Source organism: Puma concolor, unplaced genomic scaffold (genome assembly GCF_028749965.1).
Source record: "Puma concolor isolate L17-30 unplaced genomic scaffold, mPumCon1.1.hap2 unalloc_scaffold_7, whole genome shotgun sequence".
Classification (NCBI taxonomy): Eukaryota; Metazoa; Chordata; class Mammalia; order Carnivora; family Felidae; genus Puma; species Puma concolor.
The window spans coordinates 167940-186784 of NW_028240280.1; the positions used below are offsets into that span (position 1 = coordinate 167940).

At 43.4% G+C, this 18845-nt stretch overlaps 2 protein-coding genes across 8 annotated transcripts in view; one reads left to right on the top strand and one right to left on the bottom strand.

Moving 5' to 3' along the window:
* The window catches only part of LOC147571022 (transport and Golgi organization protein 1 homolog), a 131740-nt gene that overhangs the window by 79988 nt on the left and 32907 nt on the right, over nucleotides 1-18845 (bottom strand). The window lies entirely within an intron of this gene.
* LOC147571023 (transport and Golgi organization protein 1 homolog) lies at nucleotides 820-17523 on the top strand. 4 transcript variants are annotated; one of them, XM_086696673.1, is made up of 17 exons: nucleotides 820-1032; nucleotides 4654-4675; nucleotides 5620-5708; nucleotides 5963-6025; nucleotides 6764-6830; nucleotides 6995-7133; nucleotides 8887-8988; nucleotides 9675-9735; nucleotides 9842-9877; nucleotides 9960-10027; nucleotides 10152-10246; nucleotides 11253-11329; nucleotides 12781-12922; nucleotides 14019-14095; nucleotides 15645-15777; nucleotides 16754-16856; nucleotides 17351-17523. In XM_086696673.1, exons 1-17 carry the CDS (start codon nucleotides 835-837, stop codon nucleotides 17358-17360), a joined length of 1482 nt encoding a protein of 493 aa, XP_086552799.1. In that variant the 5' UTR covers nucleotides 820-834; the 3' UTR covers nucleotides 17361-17523. The 4 variants fall into 4 exon arrangements, with proteins under 4 accessions (XP_086552799.1, XP_086552798.1, XP_086552801.1 ...); XM_086696672.1 differs by lacking the exon at nucleotides 17351-17523 and having other exon boundaries at nucleotides 16754-16987; XM_086696675.1 differs by lacking the exon at nucleotides 17351-17523 and having other exon boundaries at nucleotides 16680-16984.

The window sequence follows — 18845 nt, forward strand, 5'->3', positions numbered from 1 at the left end:
GGTGCAACACTATGAAATGGGAACTTGAATTTATTGTATTGGCTATTTGGAGATGTGTGTTCAAGTAACTTAAAACCTCATAGATTTCATCAAAATAGACAAGATCACCTGATTATGCAAATCTTTATTTAATTCAGAAGTCTGACAATTTGGGCTGTGATTCAGATTCAAAGTAAACCTTGAACGTAAAACCTTATGGGGAGCCTGGGTGGTTCAGTCCGTTAAGCATCTGACTCTTGATTTTGGCTCAGGTTTGTGAGTTTGAGCCCAGCATCAGGCTGTGTGCTAACAGCGTGGAGCCTGCTTTGGATTCTCTGTCTCCCTCTCTCTCGTTCCTCCCCCGCTGTCTCTACTTTCAAAAATAAATCAACATTAGAAAAAAGAAAACCTCAGTGTTTTTAGAAACTAAACAATAATGTAGAATTTATTTTTGCTGGAATAATCCCATATTATTATAAGAGCAGCTGCACATCTCTCAGTTATATGCATATCTGTAAACATCTGTCTCTATAACAGCCTCATTTGAATCTCTAGTACATTTTTATTGTTACTTTCTCCCATCCTTCCGTAAATTTTGGTGTATGTTTGGAAATGTTCCAAGGGATTTTATCTAGGTACTTCGTGAATATGTACAACAGAAGTCATTTACTTCTTGTCTACTAAAAGGGTAAGGAACAATGAAGCCATCACCACAGTAAGATCGTAAACACAATCATCACTCCTACAGGTTTGCCCCTGCTCCTTTGTAAGCCTTCTGTCCTCCCTCTCCTTCAGGAGGAGGCCTTTGAGAGGTGTGCTTATAACCTCCTGGAGGCTGGTTGAAGGTTTATAAAAATGATTCTTGGTGACAGATATTATAAATGTCTTTGCTATTCCTCATTATCTCAAATATTATTTCAGCTTGTCCACATTTTGGCTGACCATTTCCCTCTTGGCTCTCGTGTCTTCGGAACTCTGCGGAAGCTTGCCGTTATTACTGCCACCGTTGCAATTTGTGCATGTCTTATTTACCTCTGGAGAGTTGTCCTTGCTGTGAGTATACTCAAATACCTTACAGATAGGCTTTTAAGCATAAGTAAGCAGAAGTTTTTTGGTAAGCACAAATTTTTTACTAGACCATTTGTATGCACTCAGTACTTCAAATTTCCCTTTAAGCACGGCATTCATTGCATCCCACAAATTGTAGTAATTCCAACATTCATTATCATTTAGATGGACATATTTTTAAAATTCTGTGAAATGTCTCTTTGACCCTCTTCTTTTAGAATTTCTCTAGTCTATCTCTATTCTCTATCTTCTATGAGAATATCTCTCATATATTTTGTAGTTTTTCCGTTGTCTTTCTATTATTGATGTCTAGCTTACATATGTGTTCTGAGAACGTATTTTCTATGATTTTGTTGACTTCAAGTTAAGGTGTATTTTATGACCCTGAATATGGTCTGTGTCAGTGAATGTTCTATATGAGCTTGAGAAGAATGTGTATTTTTCTATTGTAGAAAGTGTTCTACAGATGGTCATGGATCTAGGTGATTGGTGATGCAGTTCAGTCCAACTGTGTTCTTATATTTGAATATCTTTATGCTCAATCTGTCAATGACTGATAGAGGGTGTTGAAATCTTGCAGCTGTAATAATGTATATGTCTACTTCTCCTATCAGTTGTATCAGTTTTTGCCTCATGTATTTTGGCACTCTGTTGTTAATGCATGTACATTAAGGATTATGTTTTCTTGGAGAATTCAGCCTTTATTATTGACCTCAGTATCTCCAATAATTTCCCTTACTTTGTACATGTTTTGAAGGACAATTTAATTGTTCACAGAATTCTAGGTGGATGGGTTCTTTTCTTTTAACAGTATAAACATTTCAGTCTTCTTGATTGCATGGTTTCTGAATTCTGAGTATTTTTTGTCCTGGTTCCTCTTGGGTAAGGTGTTATTTCTTCCATCTCCCTGCAACTCCAGCCCCCAACACTACCCCTTAGCTTCTTGCAAAATTCTTTGTTTTCAATTTTCTCTTGATTGAATAGTATATGTCTAGGGATAGTCTTGTGTTTCTTGTGTTTTTTTTTTTGTTTGTTTTGTTTTGTTTTGTTTTTGGTTTGGTTTGGTTTTTTTGGAGGGGGGTATTTATCCTGCTTGAAATTCTTTGAGTTTCCTGAATCTGTGGTTTATGACTATCATTAATTTTGGAAAATTCTCAGTCATTTGCACTTCAAACGTATAAGTAGGTATTCCCATTTTGTGTATGTTACACCTTTGTCATTGTCACACTGGTCTTGGATTTTCTCTGTTGTATTTTTAATTTCTTTGTGTGCGTTTCTGTTTTGGGTGTTTCTACTTGACATTTCCTTCTGCTTGTTGAGTCTTTCCTCAGGTGTGTTGTGTGTGTTAATAAATCCAACAAAGGCATTCCTTATTTCTGTTATGATGTTTTGGATTTCTAGAAGTCCTTTTGGATCCTAGAGTTATCGTTTCTGTGCTCACATTCACCACCTCTTCTTGCATACTGACTACTTCTTCCATTAGAGTCATTATCCTATTAATCAGAGCGGTTTTACATTCCCAGCCTGATTATCCCACCATCTCTACCATAGGAAGTGTGATTCTAATGCTTGCATTCTGTGTTCAAAAGATGTGGTTTTTCCTTTCAGGGTACCTTGTTAAGTTTTTGGGGAAGCTTGGGGTCACGTCCGTGTTTAAAAAAACTGAGGTGAAGGCTTTTAGTGTCAAGTTTTGTCTTTCCCTAGGTTTTAGGCTGAGTTTACTCCCCTATGAGACAGGAAGGAGGAAGAGCACTGTAGTTGAGTATTTGCCTTCATCTGTATTGCTTGTCTTCAGAAAAACCCCATTAGGCTTTGGAGAAATAGTTTCTCTGGAGGGCAGGCCTTCTAAGCAAGAACAGAAGAGCATGAGTTTATTTATAAGTGGCTGTGTTTCCTCTTTTCCTGCCAATTTAGAAATCTTTCCCTTCAAAAAGAAAATATGCATATTAAGTACTTGGAAGGCCATCTCTCTTTCCATTTCCCCTGCTTAGGAAAGGAAACATGTGACATTAAAGGACTATCCATGGTTTCCTGTTTGCCCTCCGTAGATACACTTTCCTATAACAACATTTTTATGACTCACTTTTTGATACCATGATGATATTCCAATATCCTGGCAAGATGTTGGGGCTCGCTTCAGCATCACATCATCATTCAAAACTTTCAAATAGGGATATACGTCCTACCGATCAAGAAAATGTGTCTTTACCTTTTGTTAAAGTAGAGTCTTGCCTAGAATTTATTGAGCTATAATTCATCAGGGGATGACTTGGGTCTGGGTGTTACTGGGCCACCCAGACCAGGTTCTCCAGTCTCAGTGTCTTAGTAATGAACACTGATCGAAAGGGAAACAAAGCAGGTGGCGTTTATTAGAGATAGGTTGTATACAGCGGAGCCACCGAGAAAGAGGAATATCGCTCCCCAAAAGGGTAGTGTGCCAGGCTTATAAAGGCACTTTTCCAAAGGGTGAGGGGCTGGGAGTGGGGAAGCATCCTTCAGTCCCACAGTCATTATCTTATGGTTGTTACTTTTCAGTGGACGCAAGACAATCACAGGATGTCTTTTTCCATGGTTGACGTGCTTTTAGTGCTCCTAGAAAATAGAAATCCTAGTGCAGTCAGGCTTTAAATGGCTATTTATACTTTTGCCCAGACAACCATTACTCCCTAATACCTGTTCTCTCTTTGGTTCACTTTCCCAGAAGTCTCCAGTATGGAAACTGTTAACCCTTGCCTTAGACCAGTGCCTTTACAGGAATTCAGTTCCTCTTGCTTTTCTTAGACCTTCTCAACGGGAGCCCTTTTTGCTTTGTTTTTGAAATGTTAGCCATCCTTTCTTTTGGTGCCTGTGCTTTTGCCCTAGCCATGTTCCACTCTTTCTCATCTGATGATGTGTTTTTGGAAGACCCTCTGTTTTTAGTGATCTAGGAAAATCATAGCACCTGACATGTTGTAATTGTTTATTGATTCGGAAAGCAGCCAACCCTGTGTAACATTTCAGAAAGCTTTCTAGAGAATGAAAGAAGCGTGTCTTCATACAAAGGTTTTCCTTTTCTTTCCTTGCCGCTTCCTTCCTCCTTCCCATCCCTTCCCTTTCCTTCTCGCCCCCCTACCGTCCCCCTCCATCTCTCTCTCTCTCTCTCTGTCTCTTTCTTCCTCTCTCCCTTTCTCTCTCTCTTTCTCTTTCTTTTTTTCTTTTTTTGGCATTTCAAATGATCCTGGGTTCTGGACTTCAGTGTGGATGTTGGGTTTGACTACAAGAGAAAAAAAATCAGACAAATATTTTATTTACGTATTTTTAAAACTGTCCGCATTATGCACTGACAGAATTGAATATTTTGATATTTATTTAATATAATGTAAATCTATCTTTTGGTCAAAAGAAGCTCTGAATCGTTATGCTTTTATCAGAAATGGTTTATAAAGAATCATGAACTAAATATGAAATTCTACTTTTTTATTATATTAACGTTATGAATTCATTATGCTGAACAAAATGATCATTGTGATTTCATTGGATGACCTTTCAGTATTTTATCAGGAAGAATAAGTTTTTACTATTACTATGTTTTGACCTCAAACTTAATTTTGTTTCTTCCTCTCTCAGACAGAGCCTCCAGTATATCCAGGTAAGATTTTAGGTTTGAGTAGTCTTTGTAATGTTTTTTCATTACTCGTGTTTGGTGTGGGTTTTCATTTTTTAACTAAGGATAAATATGGTGACTTCTGATGTCTACTTGATTTGTTAACTCTTGAAAATCTTTCTCTTCCCTGTTAGAGGCTAAGTGACAATGTGGAGGGATTGGCCTCTCTTAAGACAAGAGACCAGGGGAGGAAAACATCACAGGAGGAAGGAGAACAGAATGAGTGTAATTTTGCCTAGAAATGATTAGGACAGAAGTGATGATATGAGCCTGAGCTGTGGAGTGAGTACTGTGCCATGACCTGGCTTTTGGTGAGATGTGAAGATGAGAAAACCCTCTTTGAGTCTGTCAAGAAGCCTAAGCTTAGAGAAGAAGCCAGGTATTGCCAGGCAGGGTGTGTGTCACAGGAGAGGGTTAAACCAAGGTTTTGAGTCTGAGGTGGAGGGAGCCACTCATGCCAGGGGAAAAGTGAACTTGATGCAAATGGGGGGCAATCTATTCTGCACGGACCCCATGGACTGTGTTGATTCTGTGGTGCTGTCTGTTGAGAGGCAAGGTGGCTACCTGACACTTAACAAGCCCTCAAAGACTGGTTGGTGTTCATCAGTGTAAATGCAGCTATGGTGGTGATGAGAAGGGTGACCTCAGGGCAGGAGAGCTCTCACATTGGGCCAATGTGAGAGGAGTTTGCACTTTGTGTCTGTTAGAGGAGTCGGTGTTCTAGAGCTTACACGTATAGGAATGTCAGTGAAATGAGGTTTCTTGGGTTTAAAATGCTGCTGAAACTTGCTTTCTTCAGGCACAATGAGAAAGCTAAAAAGTTAGTTACACCCATGTGTCAGATCATGTGTCTGTGCTGCTAATACAGTGGGATTATTCGATGTCACTGGTTTGGTAACAACCTTAAAAATTGTTTTATCCCCTTGTAGTTAATTTACAGCAAAAAACTGCAAAGATCAACACGTTGGAGAAAGAAAACACAGAGCTGGCTGAAGCAATATCCACGTGGGAACAGAAGGTAGCATTGCCCTTTCAAATATTTCTTGTGACTTCATTTTGATTAGTTTTACCTCTTGTAGTTCATCCTACTGACCTATTTCATGTGTTCTATGAATACTTCCAATTCAAGACATGCTTCACAAATGTAATAAAAAACTACCTTTTTATTTGTGAAAGGAGTCACACATCAGACATAGGCTTATCTACCACGATGCTATTTTTGAATTCTGATTCCTTTTTCATATGTTTTGTATATACATCAATGAATTAAAGATACATCTTCAAGAAGCTAAGAGAGAAAGTAACATTCACTCTGCTGAAGCTCTGAAGTTGAAAGTAAGAATCCTTTCTTTGCCTGGATTGCGTTCTAAAAACACAAGTAAAATTAAGGAATTGTTATGACTCATTCAACATGTTCTGTTGAAGGAGAACATCAGAAAAGTTGAGCACTTCAATAAAATTTTAAATGACACCCTTCAAAGTGCACATGTTACCTTGCAATCAGAAAGAGAGAGAGAGAGGAATGTTAAGAATCAGGAAGTGCTAAGAGTTGGCTGCTTTTACTGTCATTTGACTTTGGAGGCTTTTTGTTCATTGGGTGAGGTGAGCATAGCATATTTGCTTGCTGTTTACCATAGTAGAGAGTGGGCCTCTGGGAGACAAACCTCCATCTGCACAGCTGCCATGTCACTAGGACCACGATGAGGAGTTTGCTATTTCAAGGACTAGGAAGTATCTTTTATTTTCACAACTAGGTCATTACCACATCATTCAGACCTGCCCTCCAAGATATGGAGAAAATCCCCCAAGATAGTTGAGAGATGAAGGGCAATAGCAAATTGTATACTGCCTTCTTCTCTTAATGCTCAACAATGTTCAGTGTGCATAGAGGAATATTCTCCTAAGAAAGCCATTTGTGAGCCCTTTGACTGGAACTATTTTCCATGTTCTTTGCCTTCTCATTGTTGTATTTATGCCCCAGGATCTTTCTTTGTAGCCATGCTGAGTCCTTTGCACTCACATTGTTGTGCGATCCTTATTTCTTGAATGTATTTTCTCATATCTGTCCTAAAGTCAGAAGATGCAAACGGTCAGTTGGAGGAACTGAGAGCCTGGAGGTCCAATAAACGTGCACTGGAAGGTATGTTGTCTGTTGGGGAGAAATCCCCATATGGTGGCAATGACTTTGCATTGGGAAGGGAAAGAATGCCTTCTTGCCTTCACACTAGTTGCCCTTTTCCTGTCACCCCAAAACCAAGTCTCAGGTCATATGCACATGCACAAAATAACCAATTTTTTTTACAGCAAGGATAAAAGCCATGGAAGACCTTCGTAATGCTGTGAGTTCTATTAAAGCAATCAGGGAAGAAACAGCCAAAAGGCTGAAGGAGAGCAGAGACGTCCTTGATAAATCCTATGAAAAAAGAAAAATGGCTACAGCAAAGTAAGACGTTCATGTGATAATGGTCCCGAGTACTGTTGTATGAATGAATGTGGTGGCCGCTATAGATAAATATATTTCTTCTAGAATTGGATCCAGAGTATTTTTGCCAAATGCATTCAGGAGAATTGTGCTGCCCTTCCTACCTTGCTTCCTATAACCTGCATTTTCCTTTCTGTCCTTAGTGCTTGTCACACATTCTTGTGTCATGTACTTGGGGTAGAAGAGGGAAGATCCTGGCATTAAGCACACTGATAACAGGCTCCCCTCTGGATCCATTTACATTGGCCTATAGGTTTCAATCCCATCCCATTGTCTTATCAGCCGGAACTAGGTGATCTTTGTTCAGCACCGGACTTGGGTCAAAAATATTTAGGGAAAACATTGACTTACCTTGCTGCAGAAACCATGGGAGTTTCTTTCTAGACTGTGGGTTGGGATGGCATCAGTACTGCATCTCTTCATCCAGTCTGCAAGTGAGACTCGTATGAAGTGTGTCTTCATGGGTTCATTAGAAATTTGGTGCACCAGGTGCATGTTTCTTCTTTGGTCCAGTATTTCCTTTTGTTCTCAGGAGGAGGGCCTTTAGAGCCCCTCATTCACATTGAAAAGGAAATGCTTCCTTGTCTTCCCTGGAGGCTCAGCTTCTGTTAGTCCTTTCCACACCCGGGGTGGAGCCTGCTCTGTCTCACTGGCATGTTGTTTTTGTTAATTTGTAAGCTCTTTGTGGGAGCAGGTAGAGCACCCTGACCACCTTTCTATCTTCGCCCCCTTACAACAGAGCCTCTACATTACAGCCACCCCAGAAAACATTTGCTGAAGGACTACCTGAGAGGCCAGAAGGAAATGCATGTACCTTTCTCTGTCTAGTGCTTTTGTGTCCACTACTAACAGTCTTTCAGTTTTGCATGTGATTCTTGAGTACATCCGGTGCCAAGTTGAAACCCTTTAAAGCAACACCATGGACAAAATAGTCTGAGGGCAACACAGCAAACCAGCCTTTCTAAGCATTTCCCTTTGCTGCCTTCACTGTCAATGAACTGAGTCTTGTTAAAGTAGACTGACTCCATGAAGGTGATAGTTTTCCATCTGAAATCTGTTTCCTGAAGATAACAGCCTGACTGTGGGACAGTTCACACCATGTTATATTTCAGCATATATTGCCACTCTAAGATTGGCCTTTCCCTCCACCAGGATCTTTGAAAGAGTGGGCAGGGGTTGCACTCCTGAACCTTAGTGGTGTATGGGAGTGATTTGCAATGCTGGTGAAGCCATATCCTGGAAGGCTGTCTTTCATACTCAGTGTCTGTGTCAGGGTACAACTTCTGGACTGAGATTCAGTGCACTGCCCCATGGAGGTGTAAGGCAATGATGATCCCCTGCCTCATCCTAATGGGTACAGTTGGTCAGGCACAGGTTTTCACACTGACCTGAAATAGGCCTTCTCCATCACAAACAAAAGACCAACTCTGGGAAGGCACAAGGTGCAATGTTATTTGATGACTTGACGATGAAGGAGTAGAAGCAGAGGACTAGAAAGGCGGCTCTGATTGTAGGCGACTTGGCAGCAGATGGAGGTTGAATTTTCTTTAACATTAAATGGGGTCTTCATTTCTCTGACTGTGTTGTCAGTCTGTGCATCGTTGGGGGAGGGGATAGGGATATTTGAGTCTAGGCTTTAAGAGAGCTGAGAAGGAAAAAGGCAGAATTTCTGGACCTTGGCTACTGGACTATGTATATATCTTTCCCATCTTAGGAATCTGGATATGACAAACTGTGAACTAGTGGCAATGAAGAATCAGATGGCAACTGCAGAGGAAAATCTGAAAATAGCTACAAGGGACATACACAAGTGCAAGTGAGTTCAGATACTAATTAGCAGCGGCTCGTGAAACCCCTGTTTGTTTCTTAGTTCTAACCTTTGTACAATGGGTAGACTCCATGAATATAGTAATACAAACACAAATTCAGAGGACATATCCGTAGAGAATTAACAGATAGGAAAAGATAAGTATTAGAAAGAACAAAACAAGTAAGCTACTAAACATTTCTGGGTCTCCAGCATTGACCTGCCCATGTAGAAACTTCATCCATGCCAACGTTCCTGAGGGGTGGTGTCAGTTGTCATAATCTATAGGAAAGCAGTGTGCCATAGGATGAAATCATATCCATCAACAAGGTAGTACCATCTGATGGTCCTGGCCTTTGCAACCCTAGGAAACCTGGTGAGTACACAAGTGAAAGCAGAATAGAACTTTATGTTGGCTTTATGATGAAAGTCACTTGTCACATGATGAATTAGGGCAAGATTGCAAATGGAAAAGAATTCTATGACCTCTGAACCCTACGGGCATGGAATAATGAGTAAGGAGAGGATGGAACAATAGCTTTGGTTCTGTACATTTAGAATTGTGTGAAAAGTGTTTCATGTGAAAGGATAAATTGTATTGGGGGAAGATATGAGGATGACGGGAACATGAGCAGATTATTTATAATCCTACCTAATATTAGGCCTTATTTGACGAAAACAATTCTATCTCACAGACAGCAAATTGAACAAACACGAGAACAGCTGCAGAAGGCAGAACGCACCTTCACACACCAGGTAACGTGAGTTCTGCCTGACATAGTGAACCCTTAGTACCTCATGTGGTTGAGTGTAGTGGCCCTTGGAATTCCTAAACACGGACTTTTTATTGTTGATTTTTCAGGTCGCAGTTTATAAGCGTAATGCTCGGGACAACTGGGTAAGTGTTTTCTTTTTTCCTCCTCTCTCTCTTTCGTTCCCAGTCTGGCACGACTGAAGGTGGATATGTTTTTCTCCCCTAGATCAAGACTCGGATCTCGGAGAGGAAAATGGCGGAGCAGAGCCGAGAGGTCGCCCGCTTGAAACACAGGTGTGGGAGCGTGACATGAGTTTTTATGGGTGTTTTGAGGGATGACAGCGGTGCTGTTTAGTGTCTAGTCAGAGGACGTGGCGTTGCAACGCTGATAGAAGTCCATTCTTTTTCTGTATCCAAGACTGGATGTGATGGAAGGAAAGAGGCTGCTTGACGGATACAGGAGGCGGAGACCAATGCCTGGAAGTCCAGAGATGCAGAACCCTGCGAGGAGAGGTAAAAGGCATGTGGTGATGTGCAGCAGCCTAATTTCTGCGGCAAAGCCTTTTCCTGTGGGTGATCATCGTGTGTCCTGGACAGAAGAGCAAACACTAAGGACAGCAGGTGGTCTGAAGGGGTGACAGAAGGGTGTTCTCCTCTGGTACTACAGGCAGTGAGGTACTTGTCTCTGTGACTGGTGGAGCTCATGCCCCTCCTCTGACTGTGACCCTCCCACCTCCTCTAGCATCCCCCTCTCTGAAGAGCTTGGAAAGGATGACAGGACAGGGGCCTCATCCTTCTTCCCACCCGGACTCAATGTGAAGACTTTAGTTTATTTGAGGAGAAGGTCATTTATTGACTATTTTTAATGTTCCTTTCTTTTTATTGTTGTGAACTGTAGACCTACATTCCTGAATCCAAGCTCCAAATAGCTTCGTCCTCTGATGTTATCAGTGCAACTCTGTGGCTTCACTGCTAAACACCCATAGTTTTCCTTTACTCATTAATATAATATCAGTCAAGTTCAGTTCCATTCAGAAATAGTTACATAATACCGGCTCCCATGTGGAAGGCAGCTTATAGATAAGCTGAAAGACTGAACAATTTGCCTGGAGTCAGAAGAAACACACCCATGCTCTTCTGTGGAGGGTTTTTTGATGTTATCCACCAACTGACGCTCTCATTTTAATTTTTATCTGAAATGAGATGCTGAGTTTACCCCTCATGTGTATTGAGAAATGGCTGTTTTGGTGACGATTTCCTGATTTCTCTTTGAGCTGCCCTGTTGAAAGTTATTTGACTAATTATGAAGAACATGAGCCAGGACCCTATGGTTTCTTCATTAAGATATGATGGGATGGATCTCCCCCTCATCACTGGGGTCAACTGAGGCTTGTGGGTTACTCTCTGCCTCTCCTCCTGGTCCTGAGTGTGGGCAAGAGTTTAACACGTCACAAAATGTGGTCTTTGTGTGAATTCTTCACAGTCTACTAAAATCAGAGTAAACCTCTATCCATTTCAGAGCCTTTAGCCGAAGGTGATGTCACTCCCATGAGTCACAACTACAAGCAGTCTACCAACAATGCCGAGACGGACAAGGTAAATGCTGGGGCCATTTTCAGTTGTAAGTCTGTCAGGAAACCCTCATTTGCGGAACAGCATGCTCTGCGGCCTTATCCCTGTTTTCTGTGTTGTGTGATATGTCTGCCTGTTTATATTCTCCAAATGCACAGCCTTAACCCAAGAGTCTACAGGCTGCTTTCTTTTCAGCCTGTCATCTTTTTTCTGGTCAGTTTAGTAGCCAAAGGAACTTAGAAGTTGACCACCTTATGGCTTTTCCCTTGTGTTCAAAATAACAACAACAGGAAGATACACTGCACTCTATACCAAAGTCTCTAAGCTTGTTGACTCCTAAGACACTACCTCTCTGTGGGATCAGTGTTGTTGTTATTTTCCTCTTTCTGGTCACACTATTCATGTGTGAAGACTGTCTGTTCATTGTAAACATGAAAAGACTTCCCTCCATCTTTATATTGTGTGCCTTGTACAATTTATGATGGTTTTAGACAAAGTCATTGTCATAACTCACCACCTTCACGTCTTCATGGGTAAATGAACTGTTTGGAATCCTTTCAAGCAGTATCTTAGGTAAAAGTATTCTGAACACAAGGTCCTTAAGTTTTATTCATATGAGCAGGTTCTCTTGTGTCTCCAGTCAGTGTGAGAGCTGATACCATCGCTCATGACCCATCCCTGGAAATGTATACCAAAGTCAAAACACATTTGCATTAATTCTGTTTCATGAATGTCTGCCTCTTTTTTCCCATAGGATGTATTACTCTGTGTCTTGTAGTGTACACAAAATCAGAATTCCTTATGAATTCAGGTGAACACTTGGGGGCCTAGTACTCATTGATGTGTAATATGTTCCTCACAGCAAACATTTCCTCAGGTCCCCTACAAGACTCCAGGCATCCCCAACTCCCGAGTGGTTTCTTGGCCTTTGACAGCACTTGCAGAAAGTAGGAAGACCTCTTTCTCAGCGAGGGAAGCAGAGGGGGCCAAGTGTGGGGCCGGCAGGCAGAACTTGTCCCCAAGAGTAGCTGTGATTTCATGTGCAGAGAATGAACTGTGTATTTCCAGTCCATTTTTCTGTGTTCGGAATAAGCCAAAAACAGAGCTTTTGCCGTCACTGTAGTGGAGGGATGCAAAGTGATCCTGGACATGGATGTCCGCCTGTCTGGAATATGCTGCTTCATTAGTTTGGAATTACTTATTTAATCCTGTAAGATGGGATCATTTTGTTCTAAATTCTCAGACCTGGGCAGGGACATGTGGTGACAGTAGTTTAACCGCCTGCGTTTAGTTGCCTAAGCTGTAGGTGGTACCCAGTGGCAGGGACAGAGTTTTCAGGTACTGATTCTACTCTCTTGGATCCTGGTGGCAGAGAAGGGGGCAGGTGCTGACCCGTACTTCTATGGGTTTCATCTGCTTTGCGGATTGGTTCTCTTGTGTGGCATCTGCACATAGCTGTCACTTCTGTTCTGCAGGGCAGTGTGGATCCGTGGCGACCTCCTCCATCAACTGGAAGATTCTGCCCACCCTACTATAGAGGCCTCCCTTTGATCTGGGCACATCCACCTCCTGTACCAGGTTCGGGACCATCCCGAACCCCTCCACCTGCACCACTTGGTAAGATGATCTGGGCAGTATGAGTTGGCTTGCTAAGAACCTTCATCTAATTTTTGTTGTTGTTGAGACTTTTTTAAAGAAATTTGTTAATGTTTATTTATTTTTGAGACAGACAGAGACAGAGCATGAATGGGGGAGGGTCAGAGAGAGGGAGACACAGAATCTGAAGCAGGTTCCAGGCTCTGAGCTGTCAACACAGAGCCCGACGTGGGGCTGGAACTCACGCACTGTGAGATCATGACCTGAACCGGAGTCGGATGTTTAACCGACTGAGCCACCCAGGCGCCCCGTTGTTGAGTCTTGTACAAGGTGCAGAGGTGGTACCACAGACCATTGAAACGCAAGGAAAATACCTGCCATCATCACCACATTCCTTGAGTTTCTCATGATTGACTTATCATCCTTGGGTCATTTCCCCCACTTTGTGTTGGTACAGGTGTCTCTTGTGGAGATGGAATGGGGCTGTATGCAGAAAAGCAGGCATAGCGCTTCAGCAGATGTGTGCCATACACAGTCCATGTGCTGGGCGGTGGGAGGCATGAGGCACAGCCTAACGTATATCCATCCAGTTGTGCCCCCAGTCATCCACAGTTGTTTGAGGAGTTCTGAAAACACCTGAACCAGGGCTTTTATGGGGCTTCATCAGAGTTTAAAGAATGGCTCTCCCTTTACCTTGGGATCACCTGAAGCATGTAGGATACCCTGTGCATGTGATTTGGGATCGAACTGAGCCAAAGAGTTTAAGTTGCTTGAGGAATGAGGAGAGTGGTTTTTGTTTTTTGGGGTTTTTTTTGTTTTTGTGTTTTTGTTTTGTTTTAATTTTTTCTTAACGTTTATTTATTTTTGAGACAGAGAGAGACAGAGCATGAACGGGGGAGGAGCAGAGAGAGAGGGAGACACAGAATCGGAAGCAGGCTCCAGGCTCTGGGCCATCAGCCCAGAGCCTGACACGGGGTTCAAACTCACGGACTGTGAGATCGTGACCTGAGCTGAAGTCGGACACTCAACCGACTGAGCCTCCAAGGCGCCCCATGTTTTGTTTTTTTTAATCTCTGCACAATCTACTCAAATCAGAATAAACCTCCATCCCTTCTAGGGCCTTTTGCGGATCCACATGTTGCTCCTGTGAGTAACAACAACACTGACTCTACCAAAAGGACCACGAAGGACAAGGTAAATGCTGTGGACATTTTCAGTTGTAACTCTTTGGCAAAACCCTCCTTTTTCTGTTCAGCGCTCTCTCCTGGCTTTGTGTCTGTTTTGTGTGTTGTATGATATGTCTGCTTGTTCTCATTTTCCAAATGCACAGCCTTAACCCAAGTGTCTATGGGGTTCTCTCCTTTCTGCCTGTCAACTCCTTGTGGAAGGTTTAGAACCAATCGTGCCTAGGGCTGAGCACCCAAGGGCTTTTCTTGTATATACCTGGAAATAACCCAGGGAGGAAGAGACCACACTCCACCTGGAAGTCTTTTGGCATGACTTATTTTTTCTGGACCTCCTCAGTGTGGAATCATTGCTCTTGCTGTTTCTTCCTGTTCAGTTTCTTTCTAGGGGATTAATGTGTTCAGAAAATCGGCAGTTATCCTTATGTTTTGAAAATGCAAACTGCCTTCACTCCAACTTATATTTTTGTATGTGTCATTTAGAGTGGTCTTAGACAAAGTATATGTAATACCCATCAACATTCAGCCTTTTTTTTTTTTTTTTTTTTTTTTTTTTTTTTTTTGTAACCGTGCTGTCTGGAATCCGTTCAGGTGTGCCCTGGGTATACATATTCTGAACTACGAGAGGTGACATATTTGTCCTAGAAAACACGCATTGCTACATGCGTGAAGAGAGACAATCCGTAATTACCTGCATTGTAATTCTCCACTGTGTCCTTTGTGTTCACATGAGCACGTTCTCTTGTGTCCTGTGTCACTGTTACAGGTGAAACATGGAGATGTACAGCAGAAACGAAAGTGTATTTGTGTTAATTCTGTTATTTAGAATTTCAGCTCATCTTTTAGAGAACAAAAGTACCCTGCGAGTTGTACTGTATTTAACTGAGAAGTACCGCTGAATGAAAATAAATTAGCTAAGCCTACCTAACATGTATACGTAACATGTTTCTCTAAGAACATGCTTTTCGAGGTTCTCTGCATGACCTCAGGATCCCCATCCCCGAACATGTCTCTGTGCCCATGGATAGCACTTGCAGAGAGGAGAAGACCTCATTGTCGGGAGAGAAGCAGATCGGGCACAGGCGGGGGCTTAGAGGCAGAGCTTTGAGCCACGAGGGCTATGATTCCATGTGTGGAGCCTGGGATTGTGATTCCTTCTCAATCTGTAGTTCTTCACATACAAATAAGCATCCTCTGTGGTGGAGGCGGAGGCGGGGTGGAAGGCGATTCTGGACTTAAATGCCTTCCTATCAGGAATATGCTATTTTATTAATTTGGTACTCCTTCCATAAATCCTCTCGGACACGAGCTTGCTGTTCTACATTTGCACACATGTGGGAACACTGGTTTGTCCCCATAGCGTCCGTTCCCCACCCCCAAAGCTATAAGTGGAACCCAAAGTATGGGTAGAGATTTTGGCGCTGATGCTGCCCTCTTGGAACCTGGTGGTGGGGAAGCTGGCAGGAGATGAGCACTGCTTCTTTGGGTTGTTGCCACTTTTTGCTGGTGTTGGTGCTTTGCTCTGTCCTACGAACATAGCTTTCTTTTCTGTTCTGCAGGCCATTATGAATGCAAGAGGGCCTGGTCCTTCCCCAGGATCGCCTTGCAGGCTGTCCCCCACGGACCACCCTTCACCACCAGTCACGGGCCATGGGCCACCTCCTCCACCAGCTCCTCCACGTACTAAATTTGGTAAGATGACCTGAACTGGATGAGTGACCGATAAAGCGTATTCGTCTTCTTGGTGAAAGACTTGGTGGGAATGATGTAGGGATGCTTGTGAGGGCTTGGCAATTCAACTGCAAACCTGCCTGGGGACAGTGTCACATATCTCAAGTTTCTCAGGACATAGTGTACAATGGGCTGTGTCATTTCCCTGTAATGAGGTCAGCTGTAGGTTTCTCTTGTCTACAAGAAAGAGGAGTTTTACACAAAGGCAGATGTATCAGGAGTACTGGTGCCTGTCTGAAAGACACAATGCTTTGAGCTCCGTGAAGGATGAGATGCACCCCTAAGTGTAGGTGCCTCAGGTGTCCCGTCTGAAAGGGGGCACATGCATTATATGACACAGACCTTGTGGTCACCAGAGTGGAAATACCAGTGAAGGATCCAGTGCGAAACTGGGGGAAACTTGAATCACGCAGGAATAGAAGGGAAGTTGAGCACAGTAAGCAGAGTTTGAGGAGGTGCAGAGGGGAGGGCGTTGGGGTCAGTAGGATGGACTTGGAGGCCATTTCTGGCAGGGCCCACACACTGGGAAGGGAGCATGAGGACAGTGTGAAGTCTGCAAAGGACTGCTGCACGGGTTCAACCACAATGTAGAATGCAGTCATCATCTCTGAAATGTCAACGTCACCACAGTGCACCTAGTTCATAATCTAAATAAATTTTGTTGTTTCCCTTGGTTTTCTGAAGGGTCTGGACGTGTATGAAGAATGTTCTGGGAGACTTGGGAAGTTAAACTTAGTCTTAGGAAACGCTTGTCTGCCTAAGTTAGTGTGTCTCAGTGAGACTAAATGTGAAGGCAGGTTGTAGATCAGCTGTGCCGCTTCCTTGGCCTTCAGCCTGAGTCAGACTCTTGGTGGGGAACTCAGGGGTGAGGAGGAGCCGCCCCTGCTGAACTCTGGTCACCACACCCCTGCGTCTGCTGTCACCACCCTGCCTGCAGGTTTGCGTCTCCGAAAGTTCCCTCGCAATCTCCTGAGGTTTTGCCTGTGTTCCTGCTGTGTCAGCTCTAACACCAGCTCTCGGCGGTCATCTCAGAGCCTCAGGTTTGTAATCTGAGAAACAGGGACAATGTTGGTTTCTGAGGTCAGTACGATGAAGAGGTGAGAAGCACTTAAGGAATTTGTAAAATGTATGGGAGGAGTGGACACTCACCCTTCTCAGGGTGGAAATGAATGTATCTCCACACAGAAGGTCCTCAATAGATGTTCATTCAATTTCATGAAACTAAGAGTGTCATGCCTGAGGCTGAGAGGTTGGCAATCCGCGTTTCAAAAAATATGGCAAAGACCCCTGTGTTTTTTCTTTTAAAATTCAGGTCCTACTTTACGAAAAAGAAAAAGATAACTGTGATAGTGTGTACATTCAGGGATCTATATCTAAGATTTGAAGACAGTCCTAATCCCTTAGAGGTAGACACACAGATGCAGTCACACAATTAAGTGTTCATCCAAGGCCACAGATATATTGTTGAAGACAAAATACATAGAGGAGAACACAAGATCCCATTGCAATAACCCAAAATCTCTTTGCCTTACAGGAGAATGTGAAATTTGAAGAGGACCCTGAACTGTGACCACTGGCTGTGGTGATGTGATATATTTAGAAAAGTTGTCTGATATGCGTATTTGACTGAATTCTTTCCCTGACCATTCCTGTCCCCTCTATTTTGTTTTTCCTCGTTTCCCCTAATAAACCCATCACAGTTCTGTATCTCTGTCATTATCTGCTTCCAGGAGGACCTACGGTCATTCTGTGTTGGTGTACACAGTGTGACCCCTGTATACACGGTCACGAACAGGTAGAATCTACAGTAATACGGGGCAGAAGATAAGTGACTGTTTGAATTGTATTGACTGCACATGTCCCGCTGGTTCCTTCTGGGGTGGTGGCCACAAGCTTCCTCCAGATCTGGTGACAGTTGTGGTCACTCGTCAATAGATCCTCGCAAGCACGTGGCACTTCCTACTCACCGTGGTGTGTGGTGATCAGCAGGGCAGCTATCAGCCCCCAGGACATGGCTGATTCGTGATTGCAAGACATGGATGAGGGGTCAGCAGTGTCTTGGGTAGAACAGTGCGGACACCCTGCATTAACCCACATGATGTGGATTTCCCCACGTACCAGCTACGTCATTGGTGCTACCTGGTAGCACCAATCCAGGTGGGAGCTGTTGTGGGTGTGAGTCTTATAATGGCCCATATTCCTCTCAGTGTTTTCTGTTTTTATCTTTTATTTTGATGCAATGTTTATTTTTGAGTGAGAGAGAGAGCACAATTGAGAGAGGGGCAGAGAGAGAGGGAGACACAGAATCCAAAGCAGGCTCCAGGCTCTGAGCTGTCAGCACAGACCCCGACGTGGGGCTCAAACTCACAAATCCTGAGATCATGACCTGAGCCAAAGTTGGACACTTGAGTGATTGAGCCACCAAGTCGCCCCACCCCCCACCGTTTCCTTTTTGAGGGCCGGGCAGGGCAGATGTCAATGACATGATACCCATTCCTTCCGCACCACCAAGGAGGAGTTGGGTGTAAGCATCTGACTCTTTCCGGGTCCTCAAAGCCCATGCATTCTGCCCCAGAGCGCCTGACTCCTGCTGGGCCCGCCTTCCTCCCAGGTTATGGAGGCAACCAGGCTTCCATCCACGTTGGGGTCATGGCTGGGCCACCAAGGGCTCAAAAGCTGGCTGTCCACATGCTTCCCTGCGGTGGCTGGGAACAGCCATGCTCCAGTAAAGGTCAGCATGAGCAGCTTCTCTAAACAGGATTCTCATCCACTGTGATCAGGGCCTGAGCTAAAACATGACAGGGGAGAGGGGGACACAGGGGATGTGGTGCCATTTCCTGGACAGGGCTGCGCAGAGCAGAAGGCCAAGGCCTGTTAATCTCTGGATTCTGGATGGTAGGTGAGCAGTTTAAAACACCACAGCCTTCTCTTACATCAAAAGAGAAACCTATATCTTCACCCAGCCTTCCTCTGATATGAAGAGATGGCAATTAGGATTTGAAGCCACAATTATCTACCTATGAGTCTGA